At 45.6% G+C, this 21,452-nt stretch overlaps 1 protein-coding gene across 14 annotated transcripts in view; it reads left to right on the top strand.

The window, feature by feature from the left end:
- The window catches only part of LOC147730844 (myotubularin-related protein 9-like), a 180,369-nt gene that overhangs the window by 102,839 nt on the left and 56,078 nt on the right, over positions 1-21,452 (top strand). For all 14 annotated transcript variants that reach the window (XM_086955687.1, XM_086955685.1, XM_086955690.1 and 11 more), the window contains 2 exons: positions 15,773-15,990; positions 18,226-18,387. In XM_086955687.1, coding sequence (XP_086811813.1) covers positions 15,773-15,990; positions 18,226-18,387 — 380 coding nt within the window. The remainder of the gene's footprint in view (positions 1-15,772; positions 15,991-18,225; positions 18,388-21,452) is intronic.

Genomic DNA, 21,452 nt, shown 5'->3' with positions numbered 1-21,452 from the left:
GCATCTGGCCATTTAAGTCCGGTGGTGGCCACTATTTTTGACAATTTCAACTTCAGTGTGGCATTATGGCGTTCCACCAGGCCGGCGGATTGGGGGTGGAAGACTGCGTGAAATCTCTGTCTCACCCCCAATCCTTTTAGGATTAGTTGGATAACCTCAGCTATGAAGTGGGGGCCATTGTCGCTCCATAAAATTCGACAAAGGCCATAGCGAGGGAAGAATTCTTTCAGTAGTACTTTGGCAGTAGTCATGGCAGTGTTGTCACGGGTTGGATAGGCCTCTACCCATTTGCTGAAGGCACATACGATGACTAGTACATACTTCAAGCTTTGGCATCTCTCTAGTTGGATGTAGTCCATCTGAAGGACCTCAAAGGGGTGATTGGGGGTCCCAAACCCTCCCCGGGGTACCACAGTTCCTTTCCCGGGGTTGTGTTGCAGACAGATAAGGCACTGCTGGACTAGGCGTCTGGCTGAGTCGGGGATTTTGTCGTTGTGCCAGACTTTGGAAATGAGTTCGATCATGGGTGCAGATCCTATGTGTGCGGGGGAATGAGCCATTGTCAGTATGGGGATCAGGTATGAGTCAGGTAGCAACCATTTGTCTGCATCTTTTGTTCGCCAGCAGCCCTCATCATCCTTCAGACCCACCCCTGCCCACTTAGTCAGTTCGTGAGGGGTGCTGGCCGACTGGATGTCTCTGATCATTTCCCTTGTGTCAGTCCATTTCTCTGCTTGTGACCTGGTCACATACATGCGTGTCACCGTCCTATTCTCAGCTGTGGTTCGTGCAGTGATGTCGGCCAGTGCATTCCCTTGTCCGACTAAGTCTGTCACCCTTTTGTGTGCCTGACATTTGATCACCGCTAATCGTTTGGGGAGGAGAACTGCTTCAATCAGGGCGGAGACTAGATCTCCGTGGAGGACAGGGGTGCCGTGGGACGTCAGGAATCCCCTCTCCCTCCACAGAAGTCCAAAATGGTGAACCACCCCGAAGGCATACTGGCTGTCTGTATATACGTTCGCGGTGGTCCCTGTGGCTATGATGCATGCTCGTGTGAGGGCTATCAGCTCTGCTGCCTGGGCAGATCGTTGTGTGATGCAGGCTGTCTCAACTACTGTTCGGGCTGTCGTTACTGCATAGGCAGCTGAAGTGGTGCCATCTGGGAGCTTGATGCATGAGCCGTCTACCCATAGCTCTCCATCGGGGTCAGTGAAAGCAGTGTCTCGGAGGTCAACTCTACTCCTAGTTTGTTCGTCCGTGAGGGTCACACAGTCGTGTATGGGAGGAACGTCGGGGTCATTTTCAGGCAGGGGCAACAATGTGGCAGGATTCAAAGTCGTGCATCTCTTTAGTGTGATGTGGGGTGCAAGTAGCGTCAGCTCGTACCCTGTAAGTCGTGCGCTAGTCAAATGTTGAGTCTTGGTTTGGTTCAGAAGGGTGTCGACAGCATGAGGTACTAACACGGTGAGGGAGTTTGAAAGTACTATTCCTTCGCTCTGGCGGATAGAGACAGCAGCGGCGGCTACTGCTCGAAGGCAGGCAGGCAAAGCTCTGGCTACAGGATCAAGAGTGGCGGAGAAGTAGGCACAAGGGCGCTGCTTAGGACCAATTGATTGAGTTAGGACAGACAATGCACACCCCTCCCTTTCGTGGGTGAAGAGGGAGAAGGGTTTGGAGTAATCCGGGGTTCCTAGGACGGGTGCTGAACAGAGTGCATTTCGTAATTCACAAAAGGATGCTTGACACTCAGGGGTCCAGGGGAGCGGGGAGGGGACATCTTTGGCCAACAGGGCAAGTAGGGGCTTTACAATGAGGCTGAAATTAGGTAACCACTGTCTGCAAAAAGAGGTTAGGCCAACCAAAGAGCGGACTTGCTTTTGCGTTTTTGGGATGGGGGTGTCTAGGATGGTTTGGATTCGGTCGGGTGTAAGTTTCCTCCCTTCTTTGGACAGGAGATGGCCTAGGTATGTCACTTGTGGCTGGCAGAACTGTAATTTCTTTTTGGAAACTTTATGGCCAGTCTCTGCAAGGAAGTGTAGGAGTTGGACAGAGGCTGTGGTTGCGAGGGGGGTGGTGTCTGCCGCCAAAAGGATATCATCGACGTATTGAATCAACACCACTCCATCTGGTAGCTGGAAGGCATCCAGCTGTCTTTTGAGGGCCTGGCTGTAAATGCTGGGGCTTTCAGTGTACCCCTGGGGAGCTCTACAAAATCGGTACGAGCGGGATTTTAAAGTGAAGCCGAAGAGATAACGGCTGTCTGGATGGATGGGGATAGAGAAAAACGCATTCTTAAGGTCGATAACAGTGAAGGTGGTGGCAGTGGACGGGATGAGGGTCAGAATGGTGGTGATATCGGAGACTACAGGGTATTGGGGTACAACCACTTTGTTAATTTCTCGCAGGTCGATGATGAAGCGGTATGCTTTCTCATCTCCTTCGCCTTGCTTCTTAACAATAGGTAGGATTGGGCTGTTGCAGACGTTGCTAACCACCTCTTCAACCACTCCTGCATCTACCAGAGACTGAATGATCGCTACCAGTGCTTTCTCGCCTTCGGGAGATATCCGATATTGTGGGAGTTTCGGGAGCATAGCGTCCTGTCTTACAGTTATATGAATGGGGTCAATCATCATTCGTCCCACATCAGAGTCATTTTTGGCCCATAGGTACGGTGGCAGAGTATCAAGCAAGGACAGGTCAGCGTCAGTTATGGGGCACATGTGTCGTGAGGGGCGGGATTTGGGCATGCCTGGGTTGTCGTACAGGATGACTCGGATTCCATCTGGGGAACACCTAATGGTAGCTCGAAAATGTTTCAGTAAGTCAATGCCCATAATGGCGTCAGGGGAGTTGGAGGAGAGCAGAAATGTCGCGTCAGTGGTGTTGTTTTCTAGGTCAAAGGTGATAGGTACGGACAGGGGGTTAGTGGAGGGCGTCCCATCGAAACCTATCGATGTAATGTGTGAGCCAGACAAGGGTGCCCTTGGAATCAGTCGTTTCGATAACACACTACGTGTCGCCCCAGTGTCTACCAAAAATGGAGACTCTGTACCCAGGACCTTAGCAGTGACGTAAGGACCTTGCTGGTCAACACAGAGCTCGACTGGATCCCTCCCTTGCCCCTGGCAGTCCTATGCAAAATCGGGGGCATTCTCACCATCGGATAGCTGATATTGGTTCTGTCGGGGGCGGTCAAATGTGTTTAATCTCCCTGATCTGTCATTGTTGGTGTCGTTTGTGTGCCCTCGTCCTTGTCCTCTATTGCTCGGACCACCTGCCACATCCCTGGTGTCCCTATTTCTATTCATCTCTAGCAGAACCGGACACTGGGATTTCCAATGGCCAAATCCTTTGCAGAAGGCGCACTGGTCATTGCTAATGTCTCTACGTCCAGTGTGGGGTGTTGGGGTGTGATCTTTAGGAGGTAGATTTCTGGGGGTGGTCGATTGGTAGTTCCCCCTTTGGTGTTCCCGTCCTACCGCTATACCTTGTATCTGGGCTATCATTACCCTTTCTTTTAAATCTTTCTTCTTTTTCTCGGACGCCCTATCATTCTCATTCTTTTGGTGCTCGTAATACTGAGCCATCTGGAGGATAGCTGCAGGTTTGGAGGCCCCCCAACTACTCTCACTCGTCTGCAGTTTTTGGGAGACCTCTTGTGATAGGCCCTTTACATAATTTTGTACGAACAAGTGCTGTCCGGTTGCGGTGGTCATGTCTTGGCCACTGTAGTCGGAGAACACTGTCTCGAATCGGGAGAAGTATTCTGACACATCTTCCTGGGGTTTCTGTCGACAGGCCGTGACTATCGACCAGTCTACCTTTCTTTCTGGGATCAGTGTCTTTAACTTCTGAACTAGTTTGTCTGGGAGTTCTAGTATGTCCTTTACTGGTTTCCTTCCAGGCTCTCGCTGTCTATCTAGTTTACCGAGTTGGTCCCAGGTATGTCCAAACAGATCCGTGTGGTCAGCCTTCCGGATTTGCTTCCACACGTCAGCTGGCAGGCATAACCCGAAGAACAAGTCAATGTCCGCTAAAGTCATTATCGTCGAACCCAAGGCTGTGCCTAATTCGGTATAGAATGCTGTCGGGTTCTTTCTCAAATCGGGCAGAGTTTGTTTAAAGGTTAGGATATCTTGTCGGTCCCATGGTTGGTAAACCCAATTGTACACAACTCTCCCTTTTGCATCTGCATGATTAATATCATCGGTTGTTCCCTGGCCACGTGGCGGGATCCAGTAAGGGGCCGCCTCTCTGATGGGCATCATAGTATTGGTTACTTCTACTGAGGTCGTTTCAGGGACTGTAACCTTGGCTTCTGGTTTTTGTTCCGTGAGGTGGCGGAGGACCTCAAGCATCTGCATGAAGAGCTCCGTCGCCTCACATTCAGTCCCATCTCCAACATCAATCTTCCTATACAGCGTTGTTAGTTTAGCGGGGCCCTTACTTTGATACCTATCTTCATATGCGTTCAGGGTGTGGTAGCTGAATCGCAAAACGAAATGCCGTCTGTGGCTGTCGGCATGCGAATTATATGTGTTCATTGTGTATTCTTCGCTCTCCCTTCGTTCTACTAATGTCTTTGCTATATTGTCGATCCCATCCCGCTCATCTTTGCTCAACCTATTTGATCTGGCTGGTGGTTGTTTGCTAGCCTCGGGGTCGTCTGACGATGTTGTTAATGTGGCTGGTGCGGAGGCCGTGAGGGCTGGTGCACTAGCACTAAGGTCACTTTCGCTCGTACTCGGGGCTTGCAAGCTTTGTCGGCTGGGAGCATATGGAGGGGGCATGTAGATGATTGGGGGACCTAGCAGTAACTCATCGTTCGCCCGTTGTTTGGAGGGCAATTCAGGGTAGAGCGCAGAGGGGGTCCTAATAGGGCATTGACCTGTCGACCCTGATTCTTGGTTTTGTGCTGCTTCTTTTCTTTCTTTTATTTCTTCTTCTAGTTGCTTAGCGGCTAGGTGGGCTGCCTTTCGTAATTCTTTCCCTATTTTTGCTTCTTCTCTTTTCTTTCGTTGTTCCGTTTCTTTGCGCCACATGCCTATACTATCAAGCATAGTGGGCGTGGTCTTATTTTTCTGGAGCGCTATTTCCAATGTTTTTATTTTGTTTTCATCAAAGGAACCTATCAGTGGCCACTGACTTTCAGGGTTCTTCTTTGTATATTTATGCCATAGCTTAGTATAAGCTATAGCGACTAGTCCATGCTTAGTGAACATGTCCTTATTAGGGGTGCCCTCCAGTGGAGCCGGATGGTTCATCTCTAATAAGCGGTCCGGGCTGAACAGGCTACCAACCAGTGGGGAGAAGATAGGCATGACGGGTTACAACGGGGACAAAGGTCTGCACTACCTATCTTATCACGGCGGGCAAAGACTAGACAGAATATTTCTATTCTCCGTTGTTTGCCGGCGGTGAATACCTCAAAAGAACCAATACCGAACAATCAATGTTCGGTCAACCAAACAATCAGTGGGGAGAATAAGTGGGTGCGAAAAGGTTTGCGTTACCCACTCTTTCTCTACCTGCAAAGAGAGACCTTGTTCTTCCCTGTTTGCAGACAAAGAATCTCCAGACAATAATCCACGAACGACAGTTCGGGAAAACAGTGGGGGAGGAAGATAGGCACGACGGATTACAATGGGGACAAAAGTCTGCGTTACCTATCCTTTACTGCTTGCAAAGAGAGAGCCTGTTGTTTTCTCCGTTTGCAGACGGTGAGTCTCCAGAGGTATCAACAAAGCGTAATACTAGTATTATCCAAACCAAACAATCATTTCTTAGTTTGTCGTGTCTACACGACCTTACCCGGACCGCATGGACGGTTTCCTGTCTTCCGAATCCAGCGCCCGATCGTCCTCTATTCTTCGTGATGTTCGTGGCACTCCTGATGGTTCCCAGTCAGGACCGTAGATCACTCGAGAGAGGTCTGTTCGGAACTAGTGAAGGTCGGATGATCGGCTGTCAGACGAGGGTCTATCGGACACGAGCTCTCCCGATCGTTGCAGTCGTTCACTCTGTCGTCGGGACCTCTCCCACTGGATTCACGTGTCGCTGATGGGCCCCACGCTTTGGGACGCCAATTGTGGAAAAAGGTAGGGCTATGACCTTTTTCAAGATTTGCCCGGCGCTAACTGCCTTTGTACCTATTCAAATTACCAAGCAATGAGGCAGGCGCCGGAGACCAGAAGGCAGGAAACAGAAGTTTTTATTCCGACGGAGCAGAACACATCAGATCAGACAACAAGGTATCGTCTCGAGGTGCTCTCCCAGCCTCTCGGAGGCCTGGCCTCTTATACATTGGTTTATGGCATGTGACCTTTCTTTATTACAATCAGAACATTGTAAAGTAAGGAAAAAGACATCCCCATAATCCTCGTGTCAATCCCACCCCCATATACCTTCACAATAGAGGTCCTCAACCTGCTGATAAGAGGAGGGGGTCATCACGCAGCTGAGTGTTTCGCCAAGTCTTAGGATGTGCACGCCTGATCATATCCCAGGGGGTGGGGAGGCCCTGATCAACAGTGTGTCCTTTGAAGAGGGGCGATTGCATACAATGAGGGGCAGTAAATGGTATCTCCCGGCTTAGGCAATGGCCTCGGACCTGTGTGGACAGTCGGACACGGGGTAAGAGGTCATCAAAGGAGTGGTATTCATGCCGCGTGGACAATTGAGCGCGGAGGGAAGGTTCATCAACAGAGGGGCATTCATGGGAGGAGAGGAGGTGCTGGTCAGGCGCAGGCGTGACTCCCAAGGACAGGGTCATGCAGAAGGGTTATGCTCATGAGAGGGAGGGAGGGGGAGCCAGGGTGCGCGGAGGATGCTTGCTGGGTCAGAGGGGCGCGCTGGCGATTGATCGCGGACAGGGAGACCATGATACCTAAAATGGCTGCCGTGTACGTCGTACGTGGGGGACAAGCTGGCGCAGATGATGTTTAGCTCGCAAACTAAAATTCCACACACAGCTACCTCATTTGGGCAGCTTACTGTGGTACGATAAGTGCCTTTTACTTGTGGGGTGCTTGCGGGGACATTGGCAATCCTTTTAATACTTTTTGCATGTGAATGGCGGCGATGGCCCACTTGGGTTCTACTAAACCACCAGTCCCAAAAAGCTTTGCTTCAGGTGTTACACCTCTGTATAATTACTGTGGGTATTTACTGGTGCTTGCAGCTTGCCGTCATGTCACATGGTCTGCCACTGAAGAGGGCGTTGGCCCAAAACGCGTCTGGCAGGAAAAGGACTTTGTTCGCGGCTCGCGCCCTTGCGTTGGCAATAATTCCTACCTGTAAGTGCATTCCCACCTAGGGGCAACTCTTTCTTCCATTTGTTAGCGGCCAGCCCGGTCGCGGGTTTGCACTACCGCGGACAAACTGCGGGTCCACAGCTACCTCATTTGGGCAGCTTACTGTGGTACGGGAGGTGCCTTTTACTTGCGGGGTGCTTGCGGGGACATTGGCAATCCTTTTATTACTTTTTGCATGTGAATGGCGGCAGCGGCCCACTTGGGTTCTACTAAACCACCAGTCCCAGAAAGCTTTGCTTCAGGTGTTACACCTCTGTATAATTACTGTGGGTATTTACTGGTGCTTGCAGCTTGCCGTCATGTCACATGGTCTGCCACTGAAGAGGGTGTTGGCCCGAAACGCGTCTGGCAGGAAAAGGACTTATATATATATTTACTGGTGGGAGCACAGTTGATCAAAGTCCGTAGGAAAGAGCATTAGCAGTACCTTATCCTGGACTGCAATTCCCATCATGCCTTTTCATTGTAAACAGGAAAACTGTCTCTTTTCAGCCTGATTAATTCATATCCTCATGGTGAGTATAGGCTAATTTTTCCTGGACCTGGTCATGTATAGTTCTTTTTGTTACCCTGTTCTGTATTTATAGAAATGCATCTGTTTCCTGGCCCCCTACGTCCTCCCACAATGCTGAGTTGTGAACATACCCGGAGACGCCGATAAAGTGATTCCGTGAAGTCACAGACTGTTGCAGCAGCAGTAGCTTTGTTCCACTTTGCTTGCGGCGGTCCCGAGGTTTCGAATACCTTGGAACTGAATCAATCACCTTTGCCAATGTTGCCTCTGGACTCTTTCAGGGCGGGTCCCCTGCGTGTTATTGGCTACACGCAAATATCAGTGCGGCTTCTCGAGGGAGTGCTACAGGGCAGTGGGGCGAGACGGGGCAGGGTGTGGGTTAGTAAACTCCGGAATAATGCAGAACGAAGTTGAGTAAATAAATAAATAAAACAAATTACATTGTGCGCTGCATCGCAGATTTGGCATTGCAGCGTGCGCAATGTAATTAGTTTTATTTATTTATTCACTCAACTCTGTGTTTGCCATATTCCGGAGTTTACTGCCCCCACACATCCCTGCCCCACAGCACTCCCTCGAGGAGCGGCTACTGGTAAATATACCACAGGATCTCTTCCTCTAAGAAGCAGTTAAGGGGACACAGCAGGGTCTCAGGAGAAGTCGGTTTATTGAAGTAATGGTCGAAACACGTCTGCGAAAACAGTCAATAAATTACCCTGTGAGTGCACCAAATGTAGTGAGTAGTTCTTGTGTAACAAAAACGGGTCTCACCCCCGCTCATGGATGCACCCGTTGAGGTTCATATATCTCCACACAATAGGTTCCCCATATGGAAAAGCAAGCCACACCAGGTAGTTAATATTCCAGCTTTTATTCTCGAAGGGCTGCAAGCAGTTTCAAACCAAGATGGTGCAATTTTAACTTCCGAGTGAATTTAAATAAGTCTATTCTTGTTTGCGCAAATTCAAAATTCTTTTGAGGGCAGAAAGAAAGTCCCAATCTAAGAATTGACTCTTCCTCCCTAGTCAACGTTTTAGGTGTCAAATTAATTATAGTTAGATTGTCTTCCTCATTTATGCTTTTTTCTTGTAGAAGTTCTTGCTGCGGGTCACGGGTGGCGAGCCTACGATGTTTCAGGCTCCAATCCCCCCCCGCCTCGTCTTCCTCTTCCCGCTCTTCTTTCCGGCGGCTTCCCCCTTCCTCCCTCTAATTGTTGTTTGCGCATAATTTTGAATTCCTCTTGAAAAGGTGACACATCTGTTTGCCGATCTTCACTTGACACCTCATCTCCTGTTACAGAGGATTCCGAGGTCTCTGGGACCATTACAGGGGGTCCCGGTGTTCTTTTCTTTAGTTCTTTTCTGGGATTATCATAGTTTTTAGAGAAGGTCAACACCCTCCCCATACTGTAATCCCTATCATCTCTCTCAAATTTCTCTTCTTCACGTTGCTTTATCTTTTCTTCGTATTTTTGTAGTTGTTTTTTTCATTTGTTCTCGTTTCTCCTCCAGTTTTGTTTGGTCCTCCTCTTTAGATAATTCATTTTCCAATTCTTTGATTAGAATCAGAGCCTCCTCGCGATCACTCCAAGCGAAACGTGCAAGGATAGTCAGTCTCCCCTTGCATGATTGGGCTATGTGTTCTGCCCATGCGTCTAACAACAAGGGGTCGGGGTTTTCATATGCCGGTATGGTGTATATTCTAAGACCTCTCGGTACTCGGTCCACTTCAATATAATTTTGGAGAGAAGTGGCCTCCCACCATTTCCTAATCTCTCGTTCGTAGAGACGTTCCAATGTGACCAGCTTAGAGTTCAAATCTGTGGTGCCCCCGCCTGTTCGCCCCTGTTCCGCTTTCTGAGCGTCACCAGACTTCTTTTTATTCCTGAACATGCAGTGTTCAGCCGCTCGCCGTTCCGTTTCGCAGAACATTGTTCAATTTACAGCTGCCTCCGTAGCACTTGATTCAACGTGCTTAATCCCCTTCGCTTAGCAGATAATGTAATAACTTAGAGTCTTATATACGGTAGTGGTTAAGGCGTGCCACGAGCCCCGTACCGGTCCAATGTCTCGTCGTGTATTTTTCCGCTCCCGAATTCCATACACATGGGAGGAGCAGGTGGCCTGGTCAGAAATTAATCATGAATGGAATAAGAAAATTAAGGGTTGGTATCGTTATATCGACAACCTTTTTATCATTCTAGATGGCCCGGTTGAAGTAGCTGCAGCATATATGGATGTATTGAATAGCAATGATGTAAATCTGAGGTTTTCGGGAGAGATAAGTAGAACAGAGGTGAATTATCTGGACCTTACTGTGTATATAGAGAATGGCAAAATACACACTAGACTCTTTCGTAAATCCACAGCAGGCAACTCTACACTTTATGCCACCAGTAGTCACCCCAAACAATTGGTGAATAGTATCCCGTACGGGGAGCTACTGAGGATTAAGAGGAATAATTCACGTGACCAAGAGTTTCAGAAAGCGGCGAAAGAAAGTCTTACTATATTTAAAGCAAGAGGCTATAAAGAGGGGGTGTTAACTCAAGCTCTGAGGAAAGTGAACGGTATAGAGAGGAGCGAGCTACTTAAAACGAAGAACAGTGAGTCAGAGAGTGGCACGTTCAGACTGATCACTACATACTCAGAGAACGCAGGGGACCTGAGAAGGATCCTGCGAAAAAATTGGAATATCTTAATGACCGATAACATCCTTAGACAAGACCTTCCATCTAATCCGCTGGTCATGTTCGGGAAAGCTAGGGCGCTTAAAGACCATTTGGTACACAGCCACTATGAATGCCACAGTGTTCAACCTCCGCTGAAACAACTTAATGGCTTTTATCCGTGTGGCCGCTGTAAAGCCTGTAAATATAGCAAACGGACCCTATCCTATAAGATGCCTGGTCTAGCAACACCTAGAAAAATACAGAAATTTCTGACCTGCACGACACCCTATGCCATATATTGTTTAACATGTCCCTGTGGGATGAAGTACATAGGGAGCACCACCCATCCGGTTAAGATTCGCATATTAGAGCATATGCGAGCCATTAATAATGCTGATGTATCCTATCCTGTCGCTAGACAGTTTGACAAAGCACATTGACGCAACAGGGGTCTGTTGTCATACATATGCTTAGATAGCGTCCCCGTGAGTGTCAGAGGGGGCGATCGGCTACAGAAATTGAGGCGGCTAGAGTCGCGATATATCATCGATTTACAGAGTAAGATGCTGAATGGTTTAAATGTTCATGAAGAACTGGCAGTACATCTAGGTTAAAGATGCAATGGGTATGATTCTGTGATTAATGCTCTGGTATGATGTCTTTCTCCACTATATGTATAAATATGAATTATTTAGATGAACCAATATAAGTATATCTAATTGACCTGAACTAGCATCTAATATAGGTATGTGTCCGATTTACTGTGCCTGAACTACTAGCCCATCCAGGGCATAATTATGAGGGGTTTTAAAATTGGACTCCGCTTTGGACACATAAGCCCATCTATGGGCGAGATTTTGTTAAATGGGTATTTGTGAATGATTGACCTCATTAATGCTGTTATATAACATGTTTTGAGAATTTTAATGTTTGCGATATAGATCGCGTCTCATACATACACTTGCACACTGCAATATGGAGATGTGTTGAAAGGACATTGACAGTCCACTTTCTATGTTCATAATAGTAAATCATGTGATGCGTATATAAACACGAACAAACATGGCGCCAACTGTTGAGCAAATTGACAAAGGCTAAACGCCGAAACGCGTCTTTGATGTGCTAGAGGTTTTTAAATAATACTTTTTGAAAAACCATCCCCGTGAGTGCCGCGCATCTGTACAGGTGGAATCCTGGAGGATGATTGGAGCCGAGTGTATGTGATGGGTACACCCCCGTCAAGCAGGCACCCGCTTGCGAGTGCGGCAGGTTGGTGTTGCAGGCTGGTGTTGTTGGAGCTGCGGAGATATATATATATATATATATATATATATATATATATATATATATATATATATATATATATATATATATATATATATTCTAAACGAAACCACACTACCCTTGTAGCATGAAAACAGGCCACTCCAAACGTGCTCAGCAATTTCTTTATTTGAGGCAAAGATAGGCATGCAGGCATTACGCGTTTCGACTCGGCTGAGTCTTCATCATATGCCACTGTGTCCTGGTGGGTTTGTTAGCATTTTTAAAAACGTAACTAACAACATTGAAAAAGGACAAAGTCCATTCCTTCCAATTGGAGGACCACAGCTCCCATGCACAGCTCATATATATATATAGATATATATATATATATGACTGGAACTTCGCCATTCGCCCCAAAGAAACCGGAAGCCAAAAACGAAACGGATCCATTCCGGTTGGATTAAACGCTTATTTTATTTTGTGCACCCTCTTGTCTGCCATGACGCGTTTCGGGCCCTGGAGCCCTTGATCACGAATATATATATATATATATATATATATATATATATATATTCACTGAAAAAACCATAGGTTTCACACCAGTTATAGTTAGGAATTAGCATTTAAAAAACCTATTAAATTCACTGACAAAACCATAGGTTTCACACCAGTTATAGTTAGCTGGAAATTTTACTGACATAAAACCATTGAAATTCCCACGTTATAGTTAGTTGGACTCACTATAACTTGCGCGCCTGCAATGCACTGCTGATGACGTCACATATTACATCACTCATGACATGGTCAGTGACATCACTCATGACATCACTGATGACACCATCCAGTGAATGTGTGTCTTTCTGAAAAATAAATTTGTTTTATATATGTATTTGTAAAGGTCGATGGAAGAATAAATGTTTAAATAAGTGTGTAAATGGATGTTTTTTTTAAAAAAATTGGTTGGTTAACTGGCTTATTAAGTGTATCTTAGTGAATACATATATTAGCGAGTATTGTTTAAATATTTAAATGTTTGTATCAGTGTTTCTCTTTGTGTATAAGTGGCTGCAGGGGTTGGTGACTGACTCACTGTTTGTATGTGTTTTGAAGACAGCATATGTGCAGGACTGTATGGGTGGATGAGTGTGTATATGTGTGTGTTAGTGAGTGAATGACTGTCTCACTAGTGTCTTCATTAGTAACGACATATGTTTTAATCTAGTATATGTGAGTATTGATGTATATAAGTGAGTATAGTATATATAGTGAGAGATTGTAGGAGTTCCTGTTTAAATAAGTATGTGTTTCTATAAGTGATTGTTTAAGAGAGTAAGTATGTGTAAGTTTCCTTAGAAGTAAGGTGGTAGTGTGTGTATAAATGTATATGCAAATAAATGGATGTTCAATAGTTTATTTGCATGTGTGAGTATGTGTGTGAGTAACTTTTGGATGACTGCTGATGTGTAACAGGATGTATAGGTGTATCACTACATATGATGAGTGAGTATATATATGAGTGACTATATAGAACTGTTGGTGAATGAGTGGATGTGTATATAGATGGTGGAATTACTGAATTGGTTGTTGTTACTGGTTTGGGTATCTCCATTTTTTTGAAAATGTTTGTTTCTATTTTTGAATATGTGTTTCAAGCGTTACATTACACTGAAATTAGGTCTGTCACTCTGTCACAAGGATGGTGTCATCAGTGATGTCATGAGTGATGTCACTGACCATGTCATGAGTGATGTAATATGTGACGTCATCAGCAGTGCATTGCAGGCGCGCAAGTTATAGTGAGTCCAACTAACTATAACGTGGGAATTTCAATGGTTTTATGTCAGTAAAATTTCCAGCTAACTATAACTGGTGTGAAACCTATGGTTTTGTCAGTGAATTTAATAGGTTTTTTAAATGCTAATTCCTAACTATAACTGGTGTGAAACCTATGGTTTTTTCAGTGAATTTCAAAGGTTTTTTAAATGCTAATTCCTAACTATAACTGGTGTGAAACCTATGGTTTTTTCAGTGAATTTCAAAGGTTTTTTTAATGCTAATTCCTAACTATATAAGACCTGAAAGCCCACCAGGAATCTCCAGTATGCGCCAGGGGACTGCATTGCAGGGAGGTGTAATGAAGCCACAACCCTTTTTACACCTCTCTGCAACGCAGCCCCATGCATGTTTGAAGAGGGGGAACTAATTCCCCTTTCATACTGGGGGCCCATGGGGGCCAATTAGCCCACCTGGAACCTCCAGTATGCGCCAGGGGCTGCATTGCAGAGGTGTAATGAGACTATGCCACTTGTTACACCTCTCTGCAACGCAGCCCACTGCCGCGTTTGCAGAGGGGGAACTAATTCCCCTTGCATACTGGGGGTCCCTGGGGTCAACTGGTCCACCAGGAGCCTCCAGTATGCGCGAGGGAGCTGCATTGCAGAGAAGTGTAATGAGGCCACACCCTTGTTACACCTCTGTGCAATGCAGGCCACTGGCGCGTTTGTAGAGGGGGGACTAATTCCCCTTGCATACTGGGGGTCCCTGGATCATATCTGCCCAAACACCGATATTCCGAACGATTGTAAATTACTTTTACTACTCTCTACTACTCACTCTACTATTCACTCTACTACTCTCTACTACTCACTCTCTGCTACTCTCTCTACTGCTCTCTACTACTCTCTACTACTCACTCTCTACTCTCTATTACTCACTCTCTACTCTCTACCTCTCTACCTCTCTCTTCTTCTCTCTCTACTAATCTCTACCTCTCTACCGCTACCTCTCTACCTCTCTACCTCTACACCTCTACCTCTCTACCTCTCTCTACACGCACACATATACACATATATGCATATATATATATGCATATGCATTTATATATATGTATGTGTATGTATAAAAAAAACAACAAAACATTTTTTTTTTTAAACAGCTACTTTTAAAACTGTCATTCTTTTTCCCCATGGTACGCTCCCCGGTACGCTTACCGGTGCGCGTACCGGTGCGCGTACCGGGCGCTCACCCCGCGAAAATCAAAATTTTTTTTTATTTTTTTTTTGCTCCGCGGGGCCCTTTTATGGCCCCCACATCAAACCTAGGGGGTCAAGGGGGGTCTACTCTGCCCCCTTATGGTCATTTCCCTCTTTGTTTTGGCCACCTCTCGTGTCTCGATCCTACCGAGACACAAGATGGCGGCCGCTCCGGACTGTTTAGAATGTTTACAGACACCCCAGAACCAATCAGCTTTCTGCGCGCAAGTCGCGGTAAGCGCCCGGTGCGCGTACCGGTGCGCGTACCGGAGCGCGGCTATAGATATATATATTTTTTTGAACCTTAATTACTCAAAATCCACTGGAGGACATATCTTGAGACATAGCAAAGGCACATCGGGCTACCAGTCCCTACAATTTTGCCAAGTTTGGTGGAAATCCATTCAGCCGTTCGGGCTAAAAGTGAAATCGACCGCCCTATGGAAATTAACATGGGGAAAACGCGTTTTGGGACCCCCCTTTTATCTCAGCCCCCGCTTGGCGAATCCCCCCCAAACTTTCAGGGAAGGACCGGAACGCCGCGAGGCCATTTTCAGGAAATTTTGAGGCAGATTCGTCAACCGGCGCCAAAGTTATTCCAAATAGAATTTTGAGATTTAACATTGAAAAAAATCCTAACTATAACTACCTACTGGCGACCGCCAGTAGGTAATATATATATATATATATATATATATATATATATATATATATATATATATAGATATATATATATATATATATATATATATATATATATATATATATATATATATATATATGTATCAAGTAAATAAAAACAGCCATATCTGACTCTGCGGATCACTGCCATTCTCCAAAGAGCTAAGAGTGTTCAACCTGGTGGAGGAGGCCTGCTTAGCAGTGACATGCCCTCATTAATGCACGGGAAATTTATTGACCATCAAAGGTTATGAGATTAATAAACGCAATTGCTTCCTGTGTCTCACAGGTGATGCTTCGAAGTGCGCAGCCTCTGACCGGTCCGAACGGGAAGCGCTGTCCTGAAGATGAGATGCTGCTGAGTGCAGTGCTGGAAGGAGGAGAGAGAGGCTTCATCATTGACACGCGCTCGGCCCAGGCTGCCAAGCAGGTGCGCATGATGGGAGGCGGATTTGAGTCCAAAGCCAACTATCCACAGTGGAAGAGGCTGCACCGGCCACTGGAAAGGTAGCCACACTGACAGAAATGCCGCTTTACCTAACAGCTGCATACCATGGCCTCCTGGCCAACAGTACCACAGCATCATGGCACCGTGGAGTAACAGGTGTAAAAAATGGTAGCTTGTTATTGTAGGGCCTCTACAGAATTGGACCCCATTGGAACATCAAACCTAAACCTGTGGCATAACATTCTGTGTGCTAATATTGTGGCACCCCAATGCATAACTGTTGTGTGTGAGAGTTAAGAGTACAAAGCGTATCTGGAGTCTCATATAGTAAACATATGCTTACACTTAAATACTTACCTTCATGATATTTTTGTAGTCAATATACTGGCTAAAATATTTTTTAGCACAATATTTCAAACTCAATATTCTGGTAGAATACTGTAGGAAATTAACGTATTTGTGTGGTGTACCTCCAGATTGTTGCCTTAATTGTTTTCATTTGATGTAGAACTCTGTGTACTTTACCCCTGCTTACAAGAGGTAAAGTGCATGTGCTCCTTCTTTCAACATAATGTAATTGGTATACTCCTAACTTACATATTTAGCTTACATTTAAACCCCTAGTATATGGTACAAAGCGTACCCAGGACCTGCAAGTTAAATGTCACTACTAGACTGCAACACCTATTGTGCCATCTACTATAGTGGCAATGCAAACATGGCATCACGCCTACCATTGCAGTCTTGTTGTAGAAGTGTTAAAACTGCAATTCGACCTGTCAAAATAAACACTCTTGACAGGTTAAAATCTCACTTCTAAAGATTAATAGGTCACCCCCTTGTCACTGGGTCTTACATATAACAATTGGGGTACACTTGAAAGGAAGGGAACAGGATGGCAAACCATTTTTGGGGTATCTACTGTCTGGTTGCTGAAGAATCCAACTTTTGCCCTACCATTGTTCTGTGTCTGGATTTGTTGTGGGTACAGTGGCTGCCTTAAACTGAATTTGCTAGGATTACAATAATACACTCCCCACTCACATCCCCAGCCCTGAGATCCCAGGCTGAGTATGGTCAAAGACTTTCTCCATCTTGAAAATGTCGAAAGTAGGTAGGGTAGGCCCGGCAACTTTTACCCCATTGGTTAGAACATGCCCAGAAGTAATTCCTAAACTCTAGCTTGTGCCAGGCATAAATGTGGCACCTCCAGGTATCTACTGGAGAACTCTGCTGGATTGGAAGAAGAACAAAGAGAACCAGACCTGCTGCCTGTGACCTGAGAGCTGCCTCGAAGGACTGGACCTGCTCTCCCCCTTGTACTAAAGACAAACAAGTAGATTCCAAGAGACATAAGGCTGACCTCCTGTTGAAGCTCCAGGGATACAACAAGTGACAGTACGTCATTCCTACAACTGCCCAACTGATCAGTAGCAACTGGACCTGGACAGGACCAGGCTGTTTACTTTTGGCAGATACCCTATGAGCCTCTTAGTGCTTCCCTTGAGGTCCCGGGGGGCTTTGAAGTGTACTCTTGTGGCGGGTTGGGATTTAAAGAACTAAGTCAGAAGGTAAAATCTTTGAACAGGACAAACCTAGTTGGTGCATCTGACCCCCAGCTATATCACGGCCAATCTCAAATTGCACCCAGGTCCCCGTCTACCATCACCATTTACTAGCAATGGCACTTTGTGCTACTTGTCACTATTCCAACTTAACATTTTTTAAATGTATCTCTTTGGTTCCAATAATTGGATTTTATCTTTTTGGTCTCATTTGTTCACTACATTTTAGTATGTTTTTCTAATGTGGGTTGTAATTTTTATTGTTTTGCACTTTAACTTTATTACTGTTTTGGTACTTTATAAATACTTTTGCACATTGGCCTGAGTAAAGTCTGTCTGATCCTTGAGCTCGGGTTAACTTGGTGACTTTGAGGGTTCATCCTGACCGGAGTTGAAATTATTCCTCGATAGTCAAGCAAAACATTTAACAATCCAATTTCTTACAGATACTGTGCAGTACATCATGAAGCCTGACAAAACAGCCCCCAGGTACTTCTTGGACACCAGCATAAAAAACACCCAACACTTAACACGATACACACTGACATTCTACAGTCTATTGTAAAGCACAATACATTCAAACACACCAATAATAGTATACATAGTTGCAAGGTATAGGCACTGTGTATATATTAGGTACATGATAAACTTTGTGGCCCAGTGTACAGACCGGTGCACATACCCTGTGCAAAGTCAGTGAATGGTGACTGCCCCTTTCTCATCCCACAGAGGCCGTCTGCTGCAGGAGAGCTTTATCCGGCTGATGGAGGCCTGCAATGACCCAACACTCACTGTGGACCGCTGGCTCAGCAAGCTGGAGAGCTGCAAATGGCTGTCTCATGTAAAGGAGGCACTCAGCACTGCCTGCCTGGCAGCACAGTGCATGGAGAGGTAAGAACCAGTCTTATAGTTGTTTTCCTCCATGGTCCAACGAACACTTAGAGGCTGGGCAAAGTCGAACATGCTTCTTACCTGCGGTATGGCTCTTTCCAGTGGATATTCTATCTAACTGCTGATTACTCACCTTAAAATATCCCCTGGCACCTGACTTGATACTGAAAATTTTCGAGCTGTGCTCCTGTGGGTCACTAGGCAGTGTCATGCAGCTCCAGGCTGACTCCATACCATCCAGGAAGTGATAGAGTTAAGATAATCAAGGAGCTCAGCTGTAAGGACTAGGGGGCAGGCATGGTTTAACTCCTTTACTACAAGATGGTCAACGTTTATGACACTTATTCCATATCAGTCCCCTCAAGGAGTAATCTGTGGACCACTGAAGGCTCCTCGTTTTGCCCTGTACTATTCAACATTTACATTCGCCCTCTGTTCAATCCTCATTGGACCGCTTGTGTGCATGATGATCTCCTACACTGATGATACTCAGCTTATAGGACGTCTTGATCATAATTACAACCATTGTTATCTTACATCCGGCCTCTTATCAGTTCATTGTGGACAGCTCCTATTTTTTTACGCTTAATGCCAGAAAGATGAAAATGCTAGTAGTGGGCTGCCATCGTGAGCGGTGGCAAGATTCACTAAAATACTAAGTGGCACTAAGGTCAAATCTTTAGGTGTCTGTCTTGAGCCCTGCTTCTTTTTAGGCAATCTCAGATCAAGACTGTCACCGAATCTCTGTGCCATGCACACAGAATATTTTATGGCCTTGTAAACTCTCTTTTGGCATCGCGTATCAGGCCTTATACATTGACAACAAACCTGTGGTCTAATTCTCACACCTCTTCGCAATGGGTCGTTCCCTTTCATTTTCTGGGTCCCAAACTAATAAACACATTACAGCTGGGAATAAAATATATAGATTCACATCTCTGCTAGAGGCAGGTACTGAAAACATTTCTGTTCTATTAATTGTTTCTCTTTAATAGATGGTTGTGCTGTCAATGGTTCCTAGTGCTAAGATGTTCTTTAGGGTGAATGCCACACTTTACAAATGCATTCCATAATCCAAAATGGATTTATTCCCCAGAGAACACATGAAATATGCCATTTCCAGTCTTGACAATCTACAAGTGAATGTAGAATTGAGTTCATACTCCCTGCACAATTTACTGGAAAAACTGTAAGTCCGTGAAATGACACATCTGGGACGACATCTAAATATAGACGCAACTGATCCAGTCAAAATTTATCTCAGAGAAACAGAGTGATTGTAGATGGATGGCGTTGAGATCCAAAATATCAAACAATGACCCAACGCATAGGAAATGTTATCAACCTCTCCAAGGAAACCAAGTTAACTTATACCAAAACTACTTGTCAAATGTATGTGGTTGGTTAAGTATCTTGATCTGAATGGCATAGTAGGAGGGAACTGGCAAAACAGTGTTTTGGGACATGTGACCGGCCGCTGTATGGCGGTTGTGGCAGAGGCCGAGCAGCAGTCGACCCATTGAATTTAATGGTGAGTGAGGTGTGGCGAAATTTTGCACCTGAAGTGTACACATTGGGCACCACACTAGGTTGGGACATAAAAACAAGTGGTGGTAGATTTACCATGCTGGCACGGCAGGCATTTTGTCACCTGTTTTATTTTTATGGTTTAAATCTTTTATTAATATATAAATTGCAAAGACATGTATAACAGTATGCGCCACCTACATCCACCGGGCGGAAGGGGTGCAGTCGCAGTAAAAAGAAGAAAAGGGATGTACAGAAAGAATGTAGGAAACAAAAGAGAGAGGGGAAATAGGCCTACTAGATTTGGGTACTGTTTTATTTTTAAAGGCAGACCCCTGAAGCGGAAGTCCATTTTTGTAAAAAAACAGAACTGATGACTTTCAGGCAAGGGGATTTCTTTTTCCAGCGTGTTATGTTGTGTTATTTTTTTTTTAACAAAGTTTTAGATAGCGCAAACTTGACTTGAAGGTATTCGGTATCAGAGCGCTTTAGACAAGCACCAGTTGCTTCACATGAGGACACATTTATTTTTATTAGGCACGGGGAGATTAAGTGATTTGCCCAGAATAACAGGATGTTGTTTGTCTTTGCCGAGACTCGTACCTGGTTCCCCAGATTAGAGGTCGACTGCCCTTGCCATTAGGCCAACTCCTCTCCCCTATTTTATGTTGATTTGTATAGTGCACTAATCACCCAAGAGGGTATCCAGGCGTTTGTGTGTAGGTTTGTGGTCCCCAAGGTGCTTATATGAATAGCCAGGTTTTCAGCTTCTTGCGGAACTCAAGAGGTGAGTAGGAGGCTCTGATGTGTTGGGGGAGGTCGTTCTGTGTCTTGAGTTTGATGTAGGAAAATGAGCAAACTCCAGTTTTGCTTTTGTGGATGCAGGGAATGTGCGCGAGTGAGAGTGAGGCAGAGAGTAGGTGTCTGGTAGGCTGATAGAAGTGTATTCTGGGCCTGTGTTGTTTAGGGCTTTTTATGAGTGCCTGAAAAGTTTGAATTGGCTGTGGCTGTGATTGGGGAGACAGTGAAGCTTCCTGAGGTGCGGTATAATGTGGGTGCAGCATGGGAGTTCGAGTACGAATCTTGCATCTGTGTTCTGAATGGTCTGAGTCTGTATAGGAGTCATTTGGATATTCCAGTATAGAGTGTGTTGCTGTAGTCCGCCTGCTACTGATGAGTGCTAGTGTGATGATCTGTCTGGTGTTCTGAGGCAACTATTTGAAGATTTTTCTCAGCATGCGTAGGATGTGGAAGCAAGAGGTCACACTACGTTGACTTGAGTCGTCATGTTGAGCTTGTCGTCTAGGATAATCCCTAGATTTTTTGCATGGTCAGTGGATGTGGGTGTTGGTCCTAGCTCTGATGGCCACCAGGTAGAGACCCATTGGTAGGTAATGTTGCCGAAGGCCAGTACTTCTGTTTGATGGAGTTTAGATGCAGGCAGTCGATTTGTATCCACTACGCTACCATGGTCATGCAGTTGGTGAAGTTGGTTCTGGCGGTGGTTGTTTTGTCCGTCAGGGAGAGGATGAGTTGGG

This window comes from Lissotriton vulgaris, chromosome 2_1 (genome assembly GCF_964263255.1).
Source record: "Lissotriton vulgaris chromosome 2_1, aLisVul1.2, whole genome shotgun sequence".
Classification (NCBI taxonomy): domain Eukaryota; kingdom Metazoa; phylum Chordata; class Amphibia; order Caudata; family Salamandridae; genus Lissotriton; species Lissotriton vulgaris.
This window is presented reverse-complemented; position numbering and strand designations above follow the sequence as displayed.